The sequence below is a fragment of the Ailuropoda melanoleuca genome, chromosome 8 (genome assembly GCF_002007445.2).
Source record: "Ailuropoda melanoleuca isolate Jingjing chromosome 8, ASM200744v2, whole genome shotgun sequence".
NCBI lineage: Eukaryota > Metazoa > Chordata > Mammalia > Carnivora > Ursidae > Ailuropoda > Ailuropoda melanoleuca.
Window position 1 is genome coordinate 126,756,760 of NC_048225.1, and position 18,936 is coordinate 126,775,695.

The 18,936-nt window shown below is 55.0% G+C and overlaps 1 protein-coding gene across 4 annotated transcripts; it reads left to right on the forward strand.

Annotated features, from left to right (window-relative positions):
- Positions 1-241: 241 nt before the first annotated feature.
- Positions 242-10,690, forward strand: LOC105234448 (SLAM family member 9-like). 4 transcript variants are annotated; one of them, XR_004627448.1, is made up of 5 exons: positions 242-966; positions 5,296-5,595; positions 7,129-7,236; positions 7,545-7,675; positions 9,834-10,690. XR_004627448.1 is itself a non-coding variant. In XM_034667385.1 (5 exons), exons 1-5 carry the CDS (start codon positions 877-879, stop codon positions 9,942-9,944), a joined length of 735 nt encoding a protein of 244 aa, XP_034523276.1. In that variant the 5' UTR covers positions 253-876; the 3' UTR covers positions 9,945-10,690. The 4 variants fall into 4 exon arrangements, 3 of the variants coding, with proteins under 3 accessions (XP_034523276.1, XP_034523277.1, XP_034523278.1); XM_034667385.1 differs by having other exon boundaries at positions 253-961; XM_034667386.1 differs by having other exon boundaries at positions 261-961; positions 5,531-5,595.
- The last annotated feature ends 8,246 nt before the right edge of the window (positions 10,691-18,936 follow it).

Here is an 18,936-nt window from a genome sequence, read left to right on the forward strand (position 1 = left end):
CTTGATCCCAGAACGCTGGGATCACACCCTGAGCCGAAGGCAGATGCTTAACTTCTGAGCCACCCAGGCACCCCTCCATGAATTTTTAAAATTCTTCTTGAAATTTTTTTAAAGATTTTATTTATTTATTTGACAGAGATAGAGACAGCCAGCGAGAGAGGGAACACAAGCAGGGGGAGTGGGAGAGGAAGAAGCAGGCTCACAGCAGACGAGCCCAATGTGGGGCTCGATCCCATAACGCCGGGATCACGCCCTGAGCCGAAGGCAGACGCTTAACCGCTGTGCCACCCAGGCGCCCCATCTTCTTGAATTTTCTGGTTGATGCATGCATTCTTTAGTAGGATGCTCTTTAAGCTCCATGTATTTGTGTTCCTTCCAAATTTTCTCTTGTGATTGAGTTCAAGTTTTAAAGCACTGCGCCTGACCCAAGGCTGTGTGCTCTAGGCAAGGCCAACATCTAAGCAAACAGCTCTGCAGTTTGGCCTCCTCGTCTGTGAAACGGAGCGGCTCCTCTGCTTACAAACACGCCTGTGATGCGATGGGACCGCAGGTCCTACAGCAGCGCCGTGCTTGTCCCCTTCTCTCTTCCCCATTGTAGCTATTCCCTCAACAAGCGTCCAGTCTGTGGACAACCTCAGCACCTCCCACACCCTGGAAAGGATCGTGGGGGCATCTGTCCAGCTGCAGCTGACCTCCTCCTTGTACCCGAACATCCGAGAGATAGAGTGGAGCTGGCATTCTGAGCCTGAAAAAGAAGAGATCCTGGTGTCCTGGAAACCCAATGCCACTGGTCCTGACTGGTATGAGCTGGAGGAAAAATCCAGGAGCAGCCTCTCCCTGACAGAGACGGCGGTTTTGAGCATCCGGAATCTCACTATGGAAATGAGTGGATGGTATACAGCAAAGGTCAAATTCCGCACGGGAAAATCCCAGAAGGAAGTCTTCAGACTCTGTGTGTATGGTAAGGTGAGCCCGTCAGGAACTCCAACAATCTCTTTATCTCAAGTATGTGGACTAAACAGATTTAAAAAAACCCTATCTTCTTTAGGAGTATTTGCATCTCTTTTGATGCCCTACCCTAAAACCTAAATTCTAAAAATGTCATCTTAGGAAAAAGTAGCTAAAATGTCTTAAAAAGTATAAAAAACACATGAAATGGGGGAAGGGCAGGAAGTCATCCAAAAGGATAACAAAAAACTATCTTCAATTGCAAATTATTTCAAAATTGATTATTAAAAATACAAAATTATATCAGAAAGTTTCTTAACCAGTTGTTTCAAAAACTAGTTTAAAAACTCTTAAGTGACCCAAAAAGCTGGAGAAACCAAACAAGAAACCGGTCATCAGAACAGTGAGCAGCAACCCCAGGAGGGAGACCAAGGGTTAGAACTCCACATTGGGTAAAACCCTTTCCACCACTTGCCCTGCACTCCCGCCAGGAGGACCGTGGGACGCAGTCACGTCCTAGACCAAGTGGAAGACACAGAAGGAGACCCAGGCCCGGCTCCTGGAGCTCCCGAGCTAGCAAGGACCCCCCACCCCCAGGAGCAGAGACCTGGGCAGACAGTGCAGGGGGAGCAGGACAAAGGGGAGAGGAGCAGAGCCTGGGGTGTCCGCCTGCCCGAGCTCTCTCCCATCCGTCCCCTGCTCCGGGCACCACGGCGGCCTCCTCACGGGCTTCCCTGCACCCAGTCTTCCCCTCCAAATCCCCCTCTACCTTCTGCTCTGTGGAGCTTTCAGAAATGCAGGCCCCTCCTGTCCTTTCCCTGCCTATAGCCAACCCGCTCCCACCCCCGCTCCCCACAGGATCCATGGTACTCAGGAGAGAAATCTCACCCGCTCGGGATCTGTTCCCTGGCTGTCTGTCCAGCCGCGTTTCCAACACTGTCCCCTTGTGCCCTGTTCCACCTGCGCTGCCCTTCCCCGCACCTGCTGCCCACTCTTCCCTCCTTCCCGGATGCTGGGGTGGCCCGGGGGTGCCCATCTCTCACTCTCTCCTGCATCGTGGGCAAATGCTCCTGTTTCCAGTCCTTTCCTGGACCATCTTTCTCTGCCTTGCACTGGAGTGAATGGGTGTGGTCTACTGTCCACCTGCCAGCCCCATTCCCGGCCCCGCCCTCTGTGGCACCTGCCGGCCGTTCTACATGGCTCCCAGCAGGCATTCAGCAGGTGTCCTTCAACTGGGTAGATGTCAGCAATACGTAAAGGAAACCTACAGAAACACCTAAAGTTTCTCGGAGTTTTGATTCTTCAAGCCTGACTCACATTCCTTCACCTGTTGGAAAAGAGCCTATAAGAAACATTCATATAAACCAACTGCTGAGCAAATTCATTCCCAAAAGCAGAAGCTTTCTAAATGCCTGCGTGGGCTTCCTAACACTTTGTAACACACATTCCGTTTGATTTTGTATTTAAATTATTACCTGTTAATTAATTCCATTATTTTAAAGAAGCTACTTAAAAGGATCATTTCCCCTGGTCCCACGTGCAGTGAGTTTTGGGAAGGGTTGCAAGTTGGTGTTTTTATTAATCCCCTGAATTCAGGGGCTGGCAGACCATAGCCATTGGTCAAATACAGCACATGTGCGTTTTTGTAAGTAAAGTTTTATTGGAACACAGCCACATCTCTACATTTTTATGTGTATTTGGCTGCCTTTTTCCTATAGTGGCCAAGTTACGTAGTTGTGACCAAGACCACATGGCCAGTAACACCATAAATATGTGCGGTCTGACCCTTTCCAGTAAAGCCGCCCATCCCGCCCCGGATGACGCTGCTGACACAGGGGGTCGTGTAACTCTGTGGGTTCTCCTGGGGATTAAAGAAGGTGATGGAAAGCCCGTGCGGCTGTGCCTGGGAGTCCACACCTGCTCCGTAAACGGGAACGACTTCTTCCCTCTGCTGCTGGAGTACATTCCACTAATGAAGTTCCTCATTATACTGTCCTTGCATTCCTACAATAAATGCAACGTGATCGTATTGTATCTTGTGATTTTATTTGCTAACATTTAATTTAGGAAGTTAAGGTCTCTGTGTGTGACTGACTGTAACCCGTGGGTTAGCAGATGTGTTGTCCTGTGTTGGCTCTGGGATTCTCCTTGTCTGACGTGAGTGGTAAAGCCGAGCTATACTTTCATGACCTGACAAACCTGCCACCTTTTCGAAGCTGGAACACTGTCTGTAACACAGGACTGTTGTTTTCCCTGGCCATGGGCAGTGCTCACGCCCCAAACTGTGTGTCCTTCATGCTTTTGATGACGTCCGACCTCTGGCCACCTTCCTAATTTTTTCAAAGTCGGTGTGCACATCCAGGTTTCTTGCATCTTCTTACTAGAATTTTGATCACTTCACATTCCTAGAAAGGCATTATTTCACCCACATTTTAAAATTTCTCAATGTGTTTCGTACATAGAGTTTCCCTGTAATTTTCAGTGTTGGTTCTTACCTGTATTTACGCCTTGATCCTCTTTCCTAATGACAATTGGGTAGAACGTCAGTTTTTGTTCAGACCTCAGGATTTTGCTTTTGATTGGTCTATGTTTTTAATCGACTTCTGATTTTGCTGATGAAATCCCCTTCTTCGTTGTCATCCGCGCATAGAAGTCAGGACTACGTCTGCCTGCAGCGAGCGTCCCGCTCGGCTCTCAGCTGCAGCAGGTGGCTAGTGATCTCTGCAAAGGAACTCAGGCGATGGCAGTTGCTGGGGTCGGGTCGTCTGCTCAGCACGGTCCCTGGGCTCCCAGGCCCCCCATCTTTCAGCTCCACCATCCTGGACATGGGGTCTTGACCTCCTGCGTCTTCCTCATGGTCGCAGACAGCTGTGGCTGCAGACAGCAGTGCACAAGGGAGATCGCCAGCGAGAGGAGGACGAAGGGCGAAGTCTCTGTTGTCGTGAGGCTCTGTCTGCTGGGACTGAAGAACCTTCCTCCCGTCCCGCACGGGTCCCCTACCTCAGTGCTCAGGCCTGGGGCAGCTGTAGGAAAGCCTGGACCCCACCCCTGAGCTCTCCAGGGTGCAAGCAGGTGCGGCCAGGACAGACAGGGCCGTGCGGCTGGGTGTGCAGGGAGCTGCCTACCAGGCTGGCCAGTGGCTGTCTGTGTCATGGGTGACCCGGGCTCCTGCCTCCCCTCTCGTCTTTGTGGGCCTGTCCCTAGAAGGAAAGACTCCTCTGCAGGAAGCCTGCATTGGGTCATTGACCCCGGGATTCCCAGCAGAGTTTTTGTTTGGATTTTCTGGTTTGCTTTCTGACATTTCCCCATCTCCAGTCTCTGTTGTTAGGTCCATAGGAATTTAAACTCTCTCTGTGGCTGCTTAGTGTTTTCTAGGTGAACCTGGATTCGCTCTGCAGTGACTGTTGTCACACCTGCCATCATGTAGTTGACATGTACCTTTGGATGGTTTTCCTTCTCTGTCTCTTCAGTCTCTCTGTGTCATCAGGTGATGGGACGAGCACGCGTGGCGGGAGCGTAATCCGAGTCCTGGGTTGTAACAGGGGGACATCATGCCCGCAGGTGATGTTCAGGTCTATACAGAAGCGCCTGCTCCTGACGTTTCCTGTTCTCGACTCACTCTTGTTCGTATCTTCTTCTTGCCTTTGGTTGGACTGGTAGAGTTTTCATCAATCTAAACATCTCTAGCATGTTGGAAGTTTTAACCCCTTGTACTTTCATCTTATTGGATACTAAACTTAAATATTTATTTCAACATTTAAAGATAATCAGTATTTCTCTTTAAATAAAATGAGAACGTCTAATATGTTTTCCCACTGTATTCTCAACTCCTTTCATGTTGTGTTTATTGTATCTGTGAGAATAGATACAATTATTATCATATGTATAATCATCATGTGTATATATAATTATAGAATTACTGGGGCACCTGGGTGGCTCAGTTGGTTAAGCATCCGACTCTTGGTTTCTGCTCAGGTCATGATCTCATGCATGAGACTGAGCCCTGCCTTGGTCTCTGCACTCAGCATGGAGTCTGCTGGAGAGCCTTCTCCTCGCTTGTGCTCACCTGCTTTCTCTCTCAAATAAGTAAATAAAATAAATCTTTTTAAAAAAGGAATTATCATATCCATCATGATTACTGGGTTTTGTAGCCATAACTGAGCATGGAAGGGCCTCAGCCCTCTGCCCTTGGCTGGGAGTCAGAACCCCTGGGCCAGGGGCAGTAGGTCCCTTCCCAGGCCCATAGTTAGGAACCCCCACAGCTGGGTCACTTGACAAATGTGCTGATCCCCTTGTGTGTCCTCCAATGCTGAATCTCAGTTTCTCTTTTGTCTCCTCCTCCCCCAGAGCCCATCCCCCACCCCCAGATTGTGATTCATTCATCCTCCAACCATGCAGGCTGGTGCAATGTCAGCCTGGAGTGTGGGATCCCAGGAGCCACAGAGAACCTGACAGTGACCTGGCTGAGTGAGGGGCTCCCCAGGGAGCTGGAGCAGAGAGGGGCTCTTGGGCTAGCCCCCAGCTCTAGGAATCTAAGCCTGAGCCTGCCCCTGAGCCAGCTGAATGGCTCCCTCACCTGTAGGGTCAGCAACCCTGTGGACGGGAAGAACGCAACCTTACTCCTGCAGAGCGTCTGTCCGTGGAGGGGTGAGTGGGACCTCTGGGAAAGGCTGGCCGAGAACAGGGCAGGGCACGACTGGGGGACTCAGGGAAATCACTGGGACAGAGGAGCACTGGAAGGGGGTCACTGTGGGGCACCCCAGAGGCAGGTGCATGGCCACACCCTCATTATGGAACCTGAACGGGTACCAGGAACAGCTGCGTCTCCCAGGGCATCCCCGTGGGGCTCATCGTGGAGCCGCGGAGGCTGACCTTGTCAGCAGAATGCAGGCAGGGGAGGGGAAGAACTTGAAGACGACAGACTGAGGACCCTGAGGGCACCCCCTCCCCAGCCCTGGAATCTCAAGTCCCAGGACCCCGGATGGTCTGGACGCTCATAGCCCTTTCAGGCTGATAAATGCTGGTTTTTTGCTGTGTGCCAGACATGACCTTTCTTAGGATGGTTACCACCTGTGAGTGCATAAACCACAGTTCAAGCCTCCCCTGGGCCGTGTGAGCCCCTGCGGTCACCACAGCCAGCTACCATCCTTCTGCGTCAGCTGCGGGGGTCCCCTTGGCCATGCAGCAAGGGAGTATATACAGTAGCATGTGGTAGGTGAGGGGGTCCTCTACCTTCCCTGGAACCACAGAGCAGGAACAATGCATATAAAGAAGGAGGTTAGTAATCGGTGTGGCTGTCCTGCCCCACCAGGGTCCTTCTGAGCTCTGACGTCCCCCGCAGCTTCTCCTTGCCATGTCCTTACCCAGCCACCCGGCTTTCAACCCTTAACACCGGGCCGAGTGCTCACCACATACGGGGTGGAGGGAAGACGCAGGGAACAGTATGATGAGTCCCCACTGAAGGAACCTCCAGGCCGTGGGGGCATCTCCACTTCCTGGCTGTGTGACTCCGGACAAGTTACTCAGTCTCTGGGACCTGTCTTTGAGATGGGTGTTAATTATACGCACTTCATAGGGTGGTTTAAGCTATCGGCACAGCGTGTGACACACAGCTTATCAATACGTAGCAGGTAATGGTTCACGGACGAGGAGGGGTACGTTTGTCGACATGTACGATTTTCTGCATGACAGCGGTGGAAATCAAGGCAAATACAAACTATATGGTTCCCGTACAAAAGGAAGAAAAACACTGCTTAGTTGCTGCAGGTCTCCGGAAAGGCATTGCAGGGAAGGGACCCCTGAGTTGGGTCTTGAAGTGGGAGCCGTTTCCATGTGGCAGGCAAACCGAGGGCAGGACGTGCACTGACGTCAGGAGGCCCCGGAACCTTCCGTCCCCTCCCCCTCCTAGACTGGTTCTCTCCCGGGAGTTTGCCAGGGGAGAACAGGGCCAGACTGCAGGGATGGGGGCACCTGCAGCTGCTGGGAGCCTCTGAGGTCTCTGGGCAGAAGGGGCACAGAAAGCCTGGTACAAGGGCCGCTGCAGGGGCCTGGCCAGTGGACAGGAGCCTGTCGGGGCTGTAGCAAGGGTGTGCACTTGGGACACAGGCCCTGAGTTGGGGGGGGAGGGTCCCATCTTCTCCCCCCCCCCCCAGGGTGCACCTAACAGCAGTGTTGCGGCAGGATCTCAGAGCAAGTGGCTTTGGAAAGGTGTCCTGCTCACGGCGCTGATGCTGAGCCTGGCCGGCGGAGTGGTCATCTGGAAAAGGAAGAAAATGTGGTCCAGGAGGGGTAGGTGCTAGCCCGGGCCTGAGCGGTGCTCTCGGGGAAGGCAGTGGACGGGGGACCCGGGAGGGGGCCGGGCTGGCACATGGGGCTCGCTGACCTCTCCTGTGAGTCATCCGGGTGGGAGGCTGGGACCGTGCAGTACCAAGGGCAAGGGCTGTGTGCATGCCCAGACGGGAGGGCTGGTGGGCGGCAAGGATGGGCAGGTGTCTGGGACCTGACCTTTTAGCCCATGGAGCGATGGTTGCCCCACCCTGGGGCTGACGAGGGGTCACCTCAGTTCCACATGCTCTCACTGTGCGTGCTGTGTGCAGGCCTGTCCACTCTGCTGCCCACAGAGCCGGGCTCCGCTGCTCTATCCCAGGCCCCGCCCACAGAGGAACCTGCTGGGGCCACGAGCCACTGCCCTCCCGACCTGGAGCTCAGCCTCCTGAGACATGCCAAGGTGGGTCCACGGAAATCAAACCAGGTCAACCGACTTGTGCTCGGAGGCCGTCAGCGCCGGCCGGTCCAGGGCACTCAGCTGCCCGTCGGGCTCTGGTCTGGTCCTTGCTGCGGACGGTACGGTTGTTGTGTCTGTAACTGGGCGTGAAGGGTGGAAGCCACCCACAGGGATGCCGCGCTCACATGTTCACAATCTCGTCCTCGCCACCACCCAGGGAGGGGGGATGGCGGAGTGGGAGAGGGAAGGAGGCAGGCTCAGTGAGGTGTGTGACTGACCCGAGGGCACACAGCTTGGCAGGGGAAGGAGCAGGAGAGAAGCCAGGCTGCTCCGGAGGGGCTCACCACCCAGTAGGTCAGTCTCAAGCCCTGGGGAGAGGCAGGAGTGGAAGCGACTGCTTGTCAGGTGGGACCTGTCATCCATAAAAGACCCAAAGCCGGCAGGAGAGGGGCCCACTAGTGGGGCCGGGAGGCAGGGCAGACCCAAGGCTCTGAGGACCATCAGGAAAGCTCCATCCTCTCCGCCCCCCCACAATACCCACCCCTACCTGCCTGAGATCCTGTTATTAATGCCTCCTTTTGGGGCAAAGACTTTATCGCCCCAGTGTGAGTTGCCCCTGAAAGAACATCTCAGGTGCTCTGCCCCCAGTGAGAAATGGTCACAGATGGCATGACTGCACAAGGGGAAGGCCTGGACACGGGAGCAGCCGAGGCGAGGGCGCCTAGAGCGCCACCGGGAAGCAGCGGTTCTCAAACTGAACTCACATCCGAAACACCTGGAGGGCTTGTGGGACCCCCTCCCAGGACTTGTTTCAGTGGGTTCAGGGCAGACCTGAGACCTTGCATTTCGAACACATTCCCAAGTACGGCCCCATCCTTTGGGAACCACTGGACTAAAGTCGAGCAGAAGGAAAGCAAACAGAGCCACTGTCTGCACTACCAGGAGCGGCCAGTGGCCGGGTCCTCTCCTCTCCTGCCCTTTGACTTTGCCAAAGGGAGACACCTCTGGATCATTGACCCACAGACCATCAGGACCTTAGAAATCCCCTGGTCCGGTCCCAGCAGTTTATGGTGGTGGAAGGTGGGATCCAGAAGGAGCACTAAGAAGGACTCGGGCAGGAAACCACGGCGGCACTGGGTAGAACGGGTTCTGCTTGCTCCCAGCTGAGTGTGCTGTGCACTGTCCCCAACTGTCTCAGCACCTGGCTCGCTGGAACTTTCCATCTCAGCCCCTCTGAGTTATGTTCCCATCCGACCCAGGCCACAGGGGGCTCCGGACCCAAATCCCGATACCGTCACTGGAGAAGCACAGGATGGGAGCAATGTGTGGTTTTGGGATAAAGAAACAAATCAGGCGACCTCTGACCCAGACCCCCAGCCCTGCCCCCTCAGTCTCTCTGCCCCTGGGGAGCTTCCTAGCCTGATGAAAAAAATTATTTCCCTCCCAGGACACAGGGAGGCAAGCACAGAAGAGAGATGGGGGTGGCGTGAAGGAGCGAAGGGGCAGAGGCGGGAGAAGTGAGTGTGAGGCTCTCATGCTGACTTCTCCGTCAACCTCACAAAACGACTGTCCGGCGTTCAGTTTCTTCTGTTATAAAATGCAGATTGCAAGAGTAATACCTTTAGCTGCTGCTTTGTGGGTTTTCAAAGCACTTTTGCAATGAGAGTAGCCAAGGTGAGTTACAAATTTGTCCAACTAATATTTAACGAGTGTCTACTATATCCCAGAACCGTTCTGATCTGGGACACAGAGGTCAACACAACAACAAAAAATCCTCCGCCTCGGAGAATACGCATTCTAGGCTGGGGGAGGGGAGAATAGCAAATAAGATAAATAAGCAAAATGTGAAGTGTTAGCTGATGATACGTGCTCAGGGGAAAATATGGCAGGAAGGGGGTGGGGTGTGGTATTATTAACTAAGGCAGTCAGGGAAGGGAGAGAGTGAGTACAGAGGTGGCCCGGCGGGGAAGGGGGGAGGGGGGGACCCAGGGGAGAGGACAGAGACTCCGCCGTGTTCAAGAGGGAGGTCTGCACTGAAGCTATGTTTTGGGGTTACTGGGGTTGAGACAAGAAGCACATGAAAAGGCATAGCTTGACTGGCCTCTGTGCCTGAGTCTTTGAAGTTGACCACGAGCACCCCTAAACTCTGCTTGAATTGCAGGATGACATGGAGAGGGGCAGCTGCCATCCCCCTAGCCCTGAGTGCACCCCAACAGTCCACACCGTCTACGACAAGATTCGGATGAACAGAGAGCCCCAGGAGGATGCCTAGGTTAACGAAGACATCGGGGCAGTGAAGGGCCTTGGCAAGATCTGGCCCACCCTGCCCTCCACCCAGGGCCCAGGAAATTCCTTCTTAGGCAGACCTAGTACAAGACGCCAGGTCTTCCTGACGTGCCGCACCCCCCCCCCACCCATCCAAGGTGGCAGAGCAGCACCATGTGTCCCTGGGCTCCTCACAAGCTCTTGTCACTTCACAGGTGGTGAGCATTGACTATGCCACCTGAGCACCCAGCATGAGAGGCTGGTCCTTGGGTGGGCAGTCAGATTTCTGACCTGTGACCCACTCACCCCTGGGAGGGGTCACCCGTAGTCAGGCAGGACCTGCAGACGCGTGTCCGGGAGCAGAGATGCTGCCCTAGAATCGGGCGGGCCTTGGATGGAGGACCTCCAGGCTGTCACTGCCCAGCCTGACCCCTTGAACAGAAGAGGGAGGGCCCTGCACTATGGGGAAACAAGAGCTGCAGAGAGAAAGTTCAGGGTCAGCTTCAGCACAGAGGGAGGGGCAAAAGGGAAGGAATAGTTTTTGAGCTCCATCAACTGCAGGCTTACTGTAAACGCCAGAAATGCGCTATCTCCAGGTCTCTCAAAATTCGAGCAATTTATCAACCTAGCTGGGGGCGCCTGGGGGGTTCAGTCAGTTGAGCATCTGCCTTCGGCTCAGGTCATGATCTCAGGGTCCTGGGATGGAGTCCTGCATGGCGGGGGGGGGGCTCCCTGCTCCACGGGGAGTCTGCTTGTCCCTCTGCCTCGGCTTCTCCCCCCACTCATGTGCTTTCGCTCTTTCTCTCTCAAATAAATCCATTAAATCTTACAAAAAAATTAAAAAAGAATTCCCATTACCTCGTGTCGATTTAAATTACTTTTATTGTAAATTACTTAAGGATGTATAAATATGCAATTATGCAAAAACATCTTGTGCTTATAGCTTTTATACTATAAACTCAAAAATATGTATAAAGTAGATAAAAACAAAGTGACAAAACCACAAGCAATGGTTTTTCCAACTAGTATTCAAGCCCACACCTTGAACGTAACATGATGGGTGTTTTCATTTTGCTAAAATGAACTCGCTGATGTTAGGATTATAGGAAAATACTGTAGCCTTGCATCTGACTCTATATTTAATTTTTAACACTGGAGTACAAACAGTGCTGGCGCATTGGCGTGTGTTGTGGAACACTTGATTAAGTCTTTGTTTACCAGTTCCAGCTGGTCATTCTCACCCTTAACCAAAACTCTGCCAGGGGGCAATGGATAGATCTGTAAAATTGTTCCATTCACCTTAAAAAAAATTAGCACCACAGCATTGTTAAAATCCCTACTGCCTACATACCTGTCTCCTTACTCCTGGGATCGTAGAGCAGAAAAGGTCTTCACTGAGTATTTGCTGCCGTGGTGGGTGTTTGTTACGTTCCCGCTAATGAGCTTCTGTAAGGTGGTGACGCGAAGACAGACTCCCATCCCTCCGCTTGTACATCAGACGCGCCCCGGACGGCCACAGAGCAGGAACTTTGGAAGCTGACCTGCCTTTTGGAGAGGCGTGAGGCAAAAGTGGGCCAATCTGACAGGTACCGGTTTAGTGCATGATCAAGTCGCCAAAATGCTCAAATCTATCTTTTTACCAGAAACTCCTTTCTTTTAGCTATGTATAAAGCTTAATGCAATTTATGGTGGATAGAAGAGTTTAAACAGCTTTTGCAGGTTTCTGTAGTTCTAGTTGACAGGTTTCATGATTTCTCCCTAAGAGCTCCCTGAGCAAGGGTGGAAGTTTCCCTACCGGCTCCCTGTAGGAGAAGACGTCAGCACACCAGACGGCCTGGATTGGTGTGCCTTGAACTGGGGGATGCTGGGGGACACAGGAGGACCCTGAGGGCCGGGGAGGACGTCTGAAGCCAGAGCCCTGGAGTCCGCTCCCCAAAGTTCTCACTGGCTCTATTAATCCATTGATTCAAGTTGCTGTAGACTTTATCAGTAATTGATGGAAATGAATATTTTTTTAAAGATTTTATTTATTTATTTGACAGAGAGAGAGAGACACAGCGAGAGGGGGAACACAAGCAGGAGGAGTGGAAGAGGGAGAAGCAGGCTCCCAGGGAGCAAGGAGCCTGATGCGGGGCTCAATCCCAGGACTCCGGGACCACACCCTGAGCCGAAGGCAGACGCTTAACTTCTGAGCCACCCAGGCACCCCGGAAATGAATATTGTGTAAATTTAGTAAATTCAGCAAATAGCGCGTTCTGTGATTTGCTCATTTAGGAGATACAATGGTTCTAGATGAATTGACCTTGGGGCAAGTTGATGTGAAGCTTACAGCTTAACAGGGAGGACGTGAGGTTTGGGGCCATGCTGCCTGTGTGGAGACCTCACGCACTTCCTGGCTGTCTACTCCTGAGCAGGGACTTGGCTTCCGCGTGCCTCGGTCTCCTCGTGCAGAGAAGCGGAGTCGTCAAAGGCCTTCCCGCACAGACTTGGGGTAAGAGTCAGTCGTGAGCACCCTGCGGTGCTCAGAGAGCGCTGGCCTGGTGAGGGCTCAGTCAAGGCTCCTGTTGCCCCGGCCCTGCGCCGGCTGCCGTCTCCTCCCCCACCCAACTGTCTAAGTGAACCACAAAAGCCCTTCGGGACCACGCTCTGCACGCGTCCTCATCCGGTCCTCCTGTGAGATGCTTGAACATTAAAGCAAACCCGGCCCCCGAAGGGACCTTCGCTATAAGGCGACCACCTACAGCATCCAGAATATGGACAGATTCGTGTGCAGATTATTATCCGAGTGAGAGCATGATATATACCTGTTCTAACAGCCCTCGCTGGCCCCTGAGACTACAGAACACACCTGCTCGACGTACAGTGTACTAGGGACAGCAGAGCCACGCAGGAAAGAGCAAGGGTGGGGGGAGTGAAGCCCATGAACCACAAGGACGTCATGCCACGTGGGTGGCCCAGGCCGATGGGGAGGAAGGCGGGGAGGAGGGAGAAGGAACAGACGCCCAAAGCGCCTTCCTCGTGGGACCTCCTGGGCGGGGATGCCGTGCTCAGTGGAGACTGCTTCTCTGTGGCTTTCACAGAGCTGGGCAGCTGGAGCGCACAGGGTCCTGCCTGCCAGGCAGCTGTGAGACGGATGCAGAGCACACGCCATCCTGTCTGGTTCTCTAACTCCCGTGCTAAGAGCTCAGTGTCCAGAACGCAACGCCACAGGAATCCAAATACACATGTTTGCTAAGCAAAATGAACAGAAAGTCCCCCAAAGCTAGGAAAGCAGAAAAAAAAAAAAAAAAAAAAACCCTAACAGGAGACCTATACACATATGGGGACTTCCCAAATATAGGAAAGATATAACCTTTTGCAAAAGACTAACTCAAGCCAGAGATGAAAGGTGAACAAAGGCATCGGAGTGTGGCGGGGGGGAGGGCTAAGAAAATAACTGGGGAGAAAGTGATTCTTTGGCAGAATTTTAAAAAATGCGAAGAACAGAATCCGCGCTACAAGAAAGCCTGTGGCGACGTGGAAGACGGCCGAGAAGGAGAGGAAAGCACTTAGAACGAAGAGAAGGAGTATGGGTTGGCAGTGGAGACGAAACATAGAAAACTCAGTCCCCAGAGAAGAGAGAGAAGGACTGTGCTCCCCGCCATCCATCCCCTCCCCCAGAGCCACTGTTGTCGCTAACAGATCCCACCCGGCTCAGTGGCACGGCGGCTGCCCCGACGCCACGGTGGGCCCGTGGCCCTATTCCGGCCGGCGATGAGGAAGAGAAGCTCACTGGGAGTTTCTGAGAATGACTTCCACCTCGACAGGAGGAAGGAGGGAGGGGAGACGCCCCTGCTCCTGCTGCCCACTGGTCTTACCTCTGAACGGCCGCGTGACAATGTGAGCCTGGAAACCCATGGAGCCCCAGCCAAGCAGAGGGGAGGGCAGGAGGGGCCGAGGCTGAGCCGGAGCCTGGCATTGCTGTGCGCTGACCCACTCCCAGCGCAGTTTCTCTCCGGGCTTAAGAATTACCTGGGAGCCGCGAGGGTGGCGTTACTGCCCTGGGAAGGAGCCGTGTGTCCACAGGGGAAGTGAGAGGCAGTGGTCGTGGAGTAGTCTGCGGACTTGGTTGGCTGGTTTGTTTCTTTTTGCTGAATGACAGCGTGCAAAGGAGTGGTTGGAAATTAAGTCGCACGTGGGCAATGAGAGCAGGTTTGGGACTTTGTGTGAAGATGTTCATAATCCGTGTAAATGCATGTCTCCTCCCCTCCCCAGAACCTGCAAACGATAGCGAGTTTAGGTGTCTAAATCACAATGTCACAGAGGATGGGCGGTAACTGACAGCTGACCAGAGATGCCTTGGAATATCAGAGAGAAGGAAGAGGGCAGCCTGGGTCGCAGAGCCCGAGACCGGACCAGTTCCAGGAAAATCTCTGGGGCAGCGCCCAGGGAACTGTTAATGACCCCTCATGGTGAGTCCATCATGCAGCCATGTTTGAGAACACATTCCTGGAATACCCACGTGGGGCTCAGCAGAGGCTGGAGCTGTCTGCCTACAGGAATGGGGGACACTCTGAGCTCAGAGAGGACACGGAGGAATGGGAGGCCTTCTTGGGGCTGACACAGGGGCGATGCTGGAGGTCTGAAACAGCTCCCAAACCACTGTCCAGCGGCAGGCACGGAGTGTCCCGGAGCCGGGCACTGCCTTTTCAGCCGTCAACAGAGGAGCGCTCTTCTAAAAAATCCCAAAATACCCTACAGAGAACTTGGGCGGCTTGTGTGCTCACCAGAGCCTTGGGCAAGCCTCCTCATTCTGACGCAGACGGCTTCCGGCATGACAGCCAGCTCCCTGCCCTGCCCTACGTGGAGCCTGATTGCCCACGGGGCTGCTGGGCTCTTCCTGAAATGTAAGCGGAAAACCGAGGTCACCACACAGGCGAGACAGGCCAGCATCACCAGGATCCATTGCAACCGCTGGCAGTGGAGAAAGGGGAAGCATCAGGGTGTTAGACGGAGTCATTCAGTGATGTCTCAGCTGGAAAATGCCAGAAATAACCTCAGAAGCATTACCTAGAGGCCCAGAAGTAACCACTGAAACCAGGAACAACAGACGTGCTTGCCTCTGGGAGACGCAGGGCTTTTAGTCCATGTTTAATGTGTGCATGTGGGATTTGTATGATTTGATGTGCTGTACGTTCGTGCTCTCACACAGCGCATGTGTTCGGTTACGCACATCCTACAGAAAAGAAGCCAGACCGTAAGGCAGAACTTGGGCAGCCCGACTGTTCACCACGTGCGGGGCAATCTTACTCAGAAGCGGATTCTGGTTCAGGGGTTCTACAGGCTGGGGTCAGAGTTCGTGGGATAGGAACTTGTGGCTACAGCAGGATCCCTGGCAGAGGGTGGGATGTGAGGGCTGAGTGCTGGGACCTGGGCTATGCAGCGGAGAGGGGGCTGGCCTTTGGAGACCCGGACAGGAAGGTGAGCCCCTGCCTGTGAGGGCCTACGGGACCACAAGTGTTTGGCCATGGTGAGAAAATATTTGTATCTGTCTCTGCCCTGGGCTCCGAAGACAGAGCTCCTAAGTCCCTCGGAACTTCCTGGGTGACAGGGGTGTGTTTTGTTCTAATGAGGTGACTCCAGGTGGGGTCCTGGGGGGGCTGGTCATCAGAAAGACGGAGCCCCGATGAGAGGCTCAGAATTCTTAGCCCCCACCCCCCTATTTCTCCAGAGAGGGGAGGGGGCTGGAAATGGAGTTCATGACCCATCATGCCTACGTGAGGAAGCCTCCATGACATCCCGAAAGTACGGGGTTCCGGAGCTGCCAGGCTGGTGGACAGTTGGGGGTGTGGGGAGAGGGGTGCACCTGGTCAGGGCGTGGAAGTGTCACACCCCTTCCCACGTGGCTCACCCTGCACATGTCTTCCACCTGCATGATCCCCTGTCCCTTTCCCATTTCCTTTAATGAGCTGGTGAACAGTAACTGGTTTCTTAGTGAGCTGTTCCAGCCAATTAATCAAACCCAAGGAAAGGGTCATGGGAACCTCTGATTTAGAGGCAATCAGTCAGAAGCACAGGAAAGGCTCTAGACTTTTGGTGGTCTCTGGAGTGGGGAGGTCTGGTGGGGCTGAGCCCCTACCCTGCAGGCTCTGACAGTGTCCCCAGGTAGAGAGCGTCAGAACTGAATTGAACGGTTGCAGACGGTGCTGGGTGCCGGCGAGAAGGCCCCACGCCAGTGTCTGCGCGCTGAGTGGGGCAGCAGGGAGGTGAGGATCGGGTCAGCACACGACGGGAAGAGAGACTCTGCTATGCAGTCATGCAGGGCAGCAGCTCCGAGAAGCAGAAATTGATGAGGAAGTGACACAAAGGCGGGAACCTTCTGTCCCTCACGAGCCCCACAGGATGTCCTGTGCCCGGCCGCGCCCTGGCCTGCCGCCGACTCCGGTTCCGGTTCCGGTTCCGGCTGTTGGAATCACAATGCAGCCACTCGGGTGGCCTCTGGCCTGCAGCCCTTGCATGCCCGGCCTCCGTTCTGTGGTCCCAGCTGCCCACCTGTGAGCCCAGGGCCTGAGGCTGAGCAGAAAGGCCCCAGGACCCCAGGACACACCTCATTCTCAGGACATGTGCTCTCCGTCTGGGGCCTGGGCCCAGAGCTGCCCTTCCTGTATGCCTGGGGCTCGGGGGAGGCAGCGCCACTGGAGGCCAGGGACAGGCCAGGGACAGGCTGGGGACAGGCCAGGGTGGCTGCCATCCCTTGTCCTCCACAGATGGTTACTGAGCACGCAGAGAATGCTGAATTCGTGCCCGGTACCAGGACAGTCACTGAGGGGTCCTCATACGTGGCACTTCTGTGCAACTCTTTAGGTCCGTTCCTTATAGTGAACTTTTGAAAAAGTCTGTAATATAAGTTGCTGTGGGTTTACAGGGAAAATAAAACAGCTGCACAGATCTCTGTGAGACAGCTGAGAACGGCCTCCATGCCGACAGGCTGAGGGCCCTGCCCAGGGCAAAGGCACGCACACTCGCCTGGGCTGAGTTCTAAGCAGTTAAGGACGGGAGAGGTCTGACCTGTGGACAAACAGGGCACCGCTTCATCGGTGCTTGCCGGGGCCTCCAGGCTGCCAGGGCGACCAGGGAGCTCGGTCATCACCAACCCCCACCCCCGCTCCAGTGTTTTCCGGTTCACAGGCTCGGTGCCTGTGCTGGCCAGCAGGGGCTCAGCATTACCGTCTGTGTTTCAGATGACCACAGTCAGGATCATTAGGTGATGATGAGCCCACCATCTGGATGCCGGGACGGGGTAGAGCCAGGCCCAGGTCTCAGGCCTCCTAGGCCCCTGGTCTTTCCAGACCCGAGTCCCCGGCAGACCTGGAGAAGCCACACTGACGGGAGGGAGGCCAGGCCTGACCCCGGGCAGCCTCTCTCCTGTCTCACACCCCAGGCAGAGGGCACAAGCCTGTGGTGGCATCTCTGCAGCCTCTGAGGTCCACAGTGGCCCTCTGCTGACCACAGCCACCCCCCTGCACTGCCTGAGTCACACTCCGGCCAGCACCTCCCGTGCGGCTCAGACCCACAAGGCTGCCGACCTGAGAAGCCCAGGCTGGTCTCCCAGGACGGATGGGGCCCTCAGAGACTGTGAGCCAGGAGGCATGAATGCTGTCTTCCTGGGGGGGTCTGGTGGTCTGGATTCATGGGGACCTTCCTCTTGCTCTTAACCTCCCTGTCAGTCATTCCAACGCCATCCTCCACGTCAGTCATTCCAATGCCATCTCCTCAGAGCCTAGAGAAGCCCACAGGTGCAGAGAAGGCTCCTGCCCAGACGGGGCCCAGCACCCCTGCAGGGCTCCCACCAGCTCAGCTTGCTAGGGACACCCACCCAACTGACTAGTCTGTCCCTCCTGCTGGGCTTCCTTTATCCCCGGTCTCCCTGCAGGGGCAGGGGGAGGGTCTGGGCTGGACAGTCCTTGGTATCTCTCTTATCCTTCTCCTTGCAGGGCAGCTCATGGGCCCCGGGCTCCCTTCCCTGAACCCCTATGTGGTCACAGTAACCCCACCTCATCTACGCCCTGAGTGTGAGCTGCTTAGGGGGGACCCGTCAGCCCCCAACCCAGACCTTCCCCGATGGTGGACTCGCTCCTTCCACAGACAGTGCACGAGCTCCCACTGTGCGCCGGCCCTGCTCCGGGGGCTCACGCACGTGCACGAGCGCACCCAGCACACCCCTGCCTTCCTCCTGTATTAGGAGGGGAAAGGCAGTGTGCGGGAACCAGAGCAAACAAGGTGAGCAGGGCTCGGGGTGAAAGAGCAGGCGGGGGGCTCAGCACCTGGGAGTGTGGTTTCCGGGTTACCCCAGGAGGTCAGAACAGGCTTCCTCAAGAAGGGGACTCCTGAGAAAAGACTGGAAGGAGGCGAGGATCGACCGTGGACATCTGGGGGAATCGCTTTCCTGGCCCAGGTGACAGCCCGTGGAATGGCCCTCAGGTGGGACCCTGCCTGGCCTGTTCCAGGAGCAAGAGGTCAGTGTGGCCAGAGCCTACGTGAGCCCAGGCAAGACAGGTAGAACATGGAGGTCAGCGAGGTAACAGGGAGCCCAATCAGGTCCATCTTGACCTAGAATCCCTGGATGCCAGAGCCAGCAGGCCTCAGCGTCTGTCCCGTAACCCACTACCTGCTGGGCTGGCGAGAACACCAGGGGACAGGTGGGAGGCACGCCCTGGGTCACTGGGATCGAACTTGGCTCCTGGACACCTTTCTCAGACCCGACTTCGGCGGGAGCAGAGCTGGCCTGGGCCCGGGGAGGGCTGTGCTGTCCTCCCTTCAAGTGTCCAGGACAGACCTGCTCCCCATGGCCCAGAAGGCTGGGCGGGGAGACCTGGGTGCAGGAGGTATTCGCTGCAGCTCCTTCCACCAGGGGGCGCTGCTCACACGCCTTTGCCCTCATTCCCTGCACCTGCCTGGGCTGTGGCTCTTGGGCTTCCCTGGCCCAGAGCAGTAACTGAAGCCCACGCTGTGGGCGCGGC